Here is a 7,735-nt window from a genome sequence, read left to right as displayed (position 1 = left end):
GGTTTGCGGTCAGGTTTGCCGTATTATGGCCTGACAACCCCAGCATGCAACACGCCAGGGGTACCCCATTCCACCACCTGGGCACACATCCCAGTTGCTCTGTGGGCAGAGCGCCTAGTCCCCGGATAGGTTTCTGAGCACAATTTAGTCGCCTTTTACGACAAGCTTAGCGCTGCTGGAGGCCTATTCTTTTGACACCCGGACCTGCACAAGGCTAAAAAAAACCAACAACAACAACCAAACAACATTTTTTAGTATAACGGTTAACCAGGCAGCACTTATGTAATATGTCACATCCGTTAAGAAGATGGGCACAAGAGTTTTGATTATATATTTTTTTAAAATACACATGGCGTCATTTGAGCGCTGAAACGGCTTACCGACATTTAACCACTACTTATTCGTCTGAATATAGCTGAAATATTGCTGCTCGGACGTTAAACCCCAACGGACATAAAAAAAAACCAATAAAATTAATAATTGAAGTTATATGACAATTCGCAGCTAGAATAAATTGCAAAAATGCACCTCTGAGTCAAACGTATAGAAGGAGAAGCAACCAGAACTCCCCGTCTTGCCCTCACGAAAAAATGAAATATTTTGTCAGAACATATATTTTAAAACCATATGTTACCCAATAACAAATAGTGCCAGTTTTGTGGCAGTGCTATGTTGATAACATGTAAAAGATGACCCAGACTGTCCCAAACCAAAGAACCTGTAGTCCAGTGATTATCGTTGTTTTTTTATGTTAATTTTTATTCGTTTTACGTTTTTTCCCTGTATATTAGGTCGCTTTTCGTCTTTTATTAATAGTTTCACTTCATTTGTGTGTGGTGGTGGTAGTGGGGGGTGGGGGGGGGGGGTAGGGGGGGGGGAGGTACAGCTTGCTTAATATATGGTATGGGTTTTATTTATCATTGAAGATCATGTGGTGACCTGCAGAGATTTAATTGACTGTTCGTTGCTTGGCTTTTAGTGGATGCCTCATTGACAATCATACCACGTTTCCTATTTTCACATTCATCTTAAAAATACAAACTCGTCTTATAAAAAAAACCTAAAAATAATAAGGTTACAAACAGTGATCAGGAACATCAAAATAACGTAAACATAAATAGTAATTCAATTATATTGCTTACCTTGTCAGTGAACGTGACAGGAACAGTCCTCGTATCTTTTTGTTTATTTTCTTCTTAAAACTCATATTGTCAGCTTATTTCTTTTGTCTGCTAAAAGAAACAAAGGAAATCGAGAGGTGCTAATAGGTTATGACTTGAATTATCATTCGACCTGTTAGATATGCGTAAGCAGTTCGTTTTCTTTAATAGGTGTTAACAAAAGAGGAAAAGATTTCCTCATATCAATATCCAAGTTAAACAAGTATTCCATATTCGGTATAGTTCAAGAAGTCGTTTTCACAAATATTTGCCAAAGCAAGTAGAATATCAAATTTAGGCCTGTCGTGGTATTATACGGATAACTGTATGATTATTTGACGATATTTGAACTGTCAGAAAAGCTGAGTATACACTTACCCTACCTAGTTTCTTTGGTTTTTTTTTGTTTTTGTTTTTTTTTTTTAGTTTTTGTTACTTTATGTTCTTTGTTGTGTGTGTCTATTCTCCCTGTCTTGTCTTGTATATCCTTGGAATATATTCTTTTGATTTTCGATCAAATCTTGGTTCCCTTGATTCACCGTGTCTAGTTATACGATTTTGTTAATCAACAAAGGCACGCCGTCCTCGTCAAAAGAATGTGAATAAAATGTGTTGAAAAATTACACTATAAAATGTTTATTCCGAACTCAAAACTTCCTCAACTCTGACCAATATAGGCACAAAAAAATATGTATCCCCTCTTACGCTGATCAAGAGAAATGACCCCTTCTTCTAGTTCTTCTGAGAAAAAAAAACATCCCCTTATTTTGCTGTAGACAGCGGTCTTGATTGCTTAAGGTTTATTTAATTAACCAAAGTTTGGTATCAAAACGATATCGTCAAACCCGGCGTTAAAACTAAGGTAAAATCTGAAAATCTACAGCCATGAGTGTGATGCGCATCTGGGGTTTCTTAAAGACTATCTCGATGAAAACGGGCAAACAAAGAGAGACAAATTTTGCTTTATTTACATTCACTTTTCATGAATGTTTGAGAAATGATTGTGTACTTGAATCTCAGGTTAGGGGGCATAAATAGAAATAAAGCAAGTTTTCTGGGTAAAATTTGTGAAAAATCAAGATTTTATGCAAAAAAAAAGTTTTGTTTTCAATTCTAGAAGAGGCGTACGTCCGGCACGCCCGTCCTTGGATCCGCGCCTGTGTTAATCATTTTAGCACTGAATGCTAAATGACCGTTGATTAACAGCCGGCGTTAGAAAAACCATGATTCCGGCGTTGAAACCGTAAAATCTGCGTAAGGGGTTAGACACGGTGTGATTACTTTTTCAAATTAGAAATGTTCCTAGAATCCCTGTGCATGTATTAACAGTATAAACCAAAAGCCGCTGATTGCGTAAGTTTTGGGACTATTTTTGTATGATATCTGGATTTTTCACAACTTCTAACCCCAAAGAAGTGTCTTACCTAGCTTTCCGTTAATTCTCTTTACGTCCCTAACTTGAAATCCTGTATTATGTGTAGTATTGTATTAGTTTGCGAATGTTATAGGAGTATTATAGTGCAATAACGTTATATATATTTCTTTGCAGCTATAGCACGGCTCAAGTTTGAACAGTGCATTAGTTCCTCACGACTTGACACATGACCCCACAAGTCATTTTGACCATGTTGCCGTGGATGTCGTCAAAGATATAGGATGTTGTACATGAAACATCATATGGAATCCATCATGTCATAGATAAAACTTTACAGGAAACACACCATCATGACTCTCAGTTATACAAAATAAATATATCCAACTCTCCTTTCTCGCTAGACAAAGGGAAGCGGGGTGTACGAGATATTGTATGTTCTTTTAGCTGTGAAAAAGTCAAGAGCAATGATGTACGAACAGTGGAAACAAACGGTAAGCGCATCTCATAGGAACTATATCAACTGGTTTGCCTATTTTCGATGATTATCCACCATTTCTATCTTGTTTACATTATGATACCGCCAAGGTGTAAATTGTACATGGAGTTGCTACTATGTTATTGTTGGGACTTCTTTGTGACTTTGCTTTAATTGTCGGAGAGCTAAAGTACTGTAGCTAGACTCTTACTGTATTTTACTTACTTGCAATGTGACGGGTGCGCCGACAGAGGGGAACAGGCTTACCAATCCAGAGCACCTGATGTCACGCCCTGTTTTTGTTGGAAGTTCACATTTCCAGTGATTTAGTTTTTTTTGTGATGTCTTTTTTTCCTAATCATTAGTTTTCCGTATGTATCTGATTGACGTTTCGGTATTCGTTTGTTGATACTTGCTGTATCGTATGATATCACGATTCCGAATATAGGCCATCCTAAACTTTCACGAATTATGCGTTTGATCTGCGAACAAAATGGGGAAAATGGCGGAAAAAAATCCTGTGAAACGAAATAAAAGAGTTGATATTTATGCAACCTAAAAAACACAACGCGTATTCAGAACATTTTTCACGAACGAACGAAAAACGAACATAACATGGATTTGATACTTTTAGATATTCTATTCTAATCAATATTTTAGAAACTTGAACGCATTGTGCACTTAACAGACGAAACAAATGCCTAGTAAATAAATAATGATTATAATTAAATTTCTTTTATTTTGGAAATACGGGTAAATGGTATAAAATACTAAAATGAAGTAATAAAAGAACGGGAAACCTGGCTTTTCATTTTTTTTCAGTTATAAAGTCAGCCTAGCAAGAGAGAAAACATAGTGCTGTCAGTAGGAGACAGTTTCATCTCAGAGTTCTGGCCATTTTTATTACCAAAAAAAAAACACCACATTTGACAAATACGTTGTCAAATAAAAATACATTTGTTTCGCAAATACATGTAAGTTATCGACTTGAGTCTTTCTCCTCAAAGAAAAAAAAATCGTTCAACTGTATGTGAAAATGTTAAGACTCTCTTCTCTTTAAACAATAACATTTTCCCTGTTTGTTAGGTTTGCGTTAATATACTTTTTGCCTTTTTTTCAGGTTGAGTACGACCTAAATTCCCTGGTTTCGTCTAGAGGTATACTTAAATTCACAATGTCTAACCACATATTTTTTAAATGACCACCTAAGAAGATTTAGAACAACAGGGGCATTCCAAATGATGAAGACTGATACTTCAGCTGATCAATGGGAGATTGGAAATATTTAAAGTCAATACTAGTTTGTTTTCTTCAGAGATTACATGCTTAACAAGTAGTATCTTTTACTGAGATTGCATATTGCTTACCTTCGGCAGATCCAAGAGAAACCAGGGGCCACCCCTACCAATATGCAAGATTGATGAAAATAACGTATTTTTATGTGTAAATGCATGCATTAAAATGCCTTAATCAAGGATTTTTTTGTGTCCCCTAAAGAGATTCTCTGCTAGATACAGTTCAAAGTAGTATAATTGAAGATGTCATCTGAAAAACCTTCCCAGTGTTCAATATAGCACATTCTTTACTAATATGAGAAAGCTCAATCAGCCTTAACAAAAAGCATATAACACATAATGCTATCTAACCAAAATTAAGTTCAGAATGCAACACACTGATCTTTACGGCAAAGAACACGTAATGCTATCTAACCAAAACTAAGTTCAGAATGCAACACACTGATGTTTACGGCATAGAACACATAATGCTATCTAACCAAAATTAAGTTCAGAATGCAAAACACTGATCTCTACGGCAAAGAACACGTAATGCTATCTAACCAAAATTAAGTTCAGCATGCAACACACTGATCTTTAGGGCAAAGAACACGTAATGCTATCTAACCAAAATTAAGTTCAGAATGCAACACACTGATCTTTAGGGCAAAGAACACGTAATGCTATCTAACCAAAATTAAGTTCAGCATGCAACACACTGATCTTTAGGGCATAGAACACATAATGCTATCTAACCAAAATTAAGTTCAGAATGCAACACACTGATGTTTAGGGCATAGAACACATAATGCTATCTAACCAAAATTAAGTTCAGAATGCAACACACTGATTTTTACGGCATAGAACACGTAATGCTATCTAACCAAAATTAAGTTCAGAATGCAACACACTGATTTTTACGGCATAGAACACATAATGCTATCTAACCAAAATTAAGTTCAGAATGCAACACACTGATCTTCAAGACCCAATGAGAAATTGTAATGTAAAAATAACATGCACGTAGATGCCAAAAAGCCACTCTCTGATTTAGATCAATTAATATTATTGTTGGAACAAATAAAGACAAAAATTCATATTGTAAAAGTGGGTTAAATATTTGAAATCAACAACTGTAGATTTTTAGTATGGAACTCATAGTTGAAACAAGAGTACTCGTAAGTAAGAGATGTAACAGAATATTCAAAATCGATATTAAATTTTGGGATGTTACCCAATTTTAACTGGATTCTGAAATTTGACAAAACTTTTTCAAGTGGGCAATTTATGTATTCTAGTCACAAAAGTATTTACATTAAAGAGCTCACTTTCCTTGCATATAATCATCCATCTTCAAAAACAGAAAGTATACAACTTATTAGGGTTTCCATTCTTGCAGATTGTTAAATACATAAACAAATTAAATAACTGTCACTTTTCATATCCCATAATATTTAATTTCGTCACAATAAATGTTTACATTTGATATGTAATGAACAAACCATGACACATCTATAAATTTAACAGCACATTATCTCACTACACATATTCTCACTACACATGTCAACATAATCTACACTGTCATACTTTATACATATATACACATACTATACACATCAACTAGTACTGTATGAGATTGAGATTTCTATTCAATGATACAGCAACCATATTACATGATTTTTAAATGTACAAGTTGTATTGCATTCATGATCCTAAAACAAAAGTGGCTTGCAAACATGTAAAGAAATGTACAAAATGTACTATTCAATCTTACGCATCATAAAAACAAAGGATTTTATATCCAAAAACAAAAGGAAAAGCTAATACATTTGTACATTATTTGAAATCAGTGCAAAAAAATGTCATAAACATTGTTTCATATCATTGGACAGTATATATTGGACAAGTATTCTACAAATGGCACTTCTCAATACAAAGGCAAAGATGCCACATGGTATGTGCACATGCTTTATTGGATACATATGTGACATATGTGTGACACTTTTACTCTTGTACAACCCAGATACAAGCAATAATTTAAAGAAGGACTTGTCTCTTAGATAAACATAACATTATACAATTATTTAAAACAATCTACAATTAATCTACACCAGGTGATTGGTCAACACAAACAATGTAAAATCCATGTCTAAAATTATCCATTTACAAACAATCCCCTAAATAACTTAAACAGTTAATTTACAAATTAACAAACAAGTAGGAAAAATAAACTAAAGCACTGTACATAACTCAAATTCATGAAAAATAATGTTTAAATAATGAATACTTGGAATGAACATGCAACAAAGGGGAATAACTGATGAATATTGTGATTTTCAAGTAAGACACAACTCTACTATAAATAAATGCTAGCCTGATCAATCCTATCCCCAATAAAGAAAAACATTTTCAGGTTGATTCCAGAGCATTTTAATTTGGAATATTTTTCCATAAAAAGTGCAAGAAAAAAAGGAAGCATTTTGATAATTGTTATCACAAAAGTTTTGATTGGAATGTATTTACTGAAGATGGGAAAAAGGGAATGATTTAAATGTAGTATGACAAAATGAATTCAGTCACAATTAACCTAGAACAATAATATTGAAGGGAAACATGCACTATTATACTCAATATAGGATTGGCTACAACAGAATGACGCCTAAAGTTAGTATTTTACACCACAACAAATTAAAAATTTAGCACTTATTAACGAGATATATTTATGGAGCACCAATGAATATAATATAATAGATAAAGCTTGATAATGAAATCAACGCAGGACAGAGTTGCAAAAACATTATCATAAATTTACTTAATATCATTGTAATAATGCTGTGGTCAACTCGCATCAATTATTACCTATTACGCATGTAAACTTAACAAATAGCTGCCGTCACAAGAAATATATTGTTGACCCTTTAAAAAATACTCCAATGACAAAGCAACTTTATACATTAACATTAAAGGTTATCAAATCAATAGAAGGCATTATAATGAGCACGGAAAGTGTATCTCTATAGTCTAATTTATTTTTACATGACCAATAAATCTAAACATGTGTAACAAGACCTTGAATACCAGAATAAGTTTTCAAAATGCCTTTTTTTATGATTCATTCACTTACTAACACTTTCAATCTAAATAATTTTAACTACTGTTTAAAAACTTACAACTGATTGGAATAGACAATATTGACTAGATCTGATTTTATATAAAGCCAAAGAAACATGAAATAATCATAAAATGTAAGAAAACAAAATATGTCCATAGCATGGTTCTAATTCCTGGTCTCTTTCTCATAAGACGAGTTATCTGTCGACCAGAGATACAGTAATACTCCCTAGAAAACAGATGAAGTACTATTAAAGAATTACTTAACCAACTATGTTACAGACAGTGAAAAAAATATTAGCTGTGCACTTATGACAATCCACAAAAAAATATTTCCCTG

At 33.7% G+C, this 7,735-nt stretch overlaps 1 protein-coding gene and 1 pseudogene across 2 annotated transcripts in view; one reads left to right on the top strand and one right to left on the bottom strand.

The window, feature by feature from the left end:
• The first annotated feature begins 2,087 nt into the window (after positions 1-2,087).
• On the top strand, positions 2,088-4,484 carry LOC148615157 (uncharacterized; annotated as a pseudogene). The gene is made up of 3 exons (XR_015923922.1): positions 2,088-2,180; positions 2,716-3,026; positions 4,131-4,484. The product of XR_015923922.1 is annotated as an uncharacterized LOC148615157 (transcript).
• A 1,231-nt stretch (positions 4,485-5,715) lies between these two features.
• LOC148615156 (uncharacterized) overlaps positions 5,716-7,735 on the bottom strand; it is a 53,886-nt gene continuing 51,866 nt past the window's right edge. Inside the window, exon 20 of the mRNA XM_088589807.1 lies at positions 5,716-7,624. Coding sequence (XP_088445933.1) covers positions 7,492-7,624 — 133 coding nt within the window. The 3' untranslated portion in view covers positions 5,716-7,491. The remainder of the gene's footprint in view (positions 7,625-7,735) is intronic.

Source organism: Perna viridis, chromosome 6 (genome assembly GCF_037379345.1).
Source record: "Perna viridis isolate PV_CMFRI_1.1 ecotype Kerala chromosome 6, ASM3737934v1, whole genome shotgun sequence".
Classification (NCBI taxonomy): Eukaryota; Metazoa; Mollusca; class Bivalvia; order Mytilida; family Mytilidae; genus Perna; species Perna viridis.
Note: the sequence above shows the minus strand (reverse complement) of the source record. Positions and strands in the feature narration are given on the sequence as shown.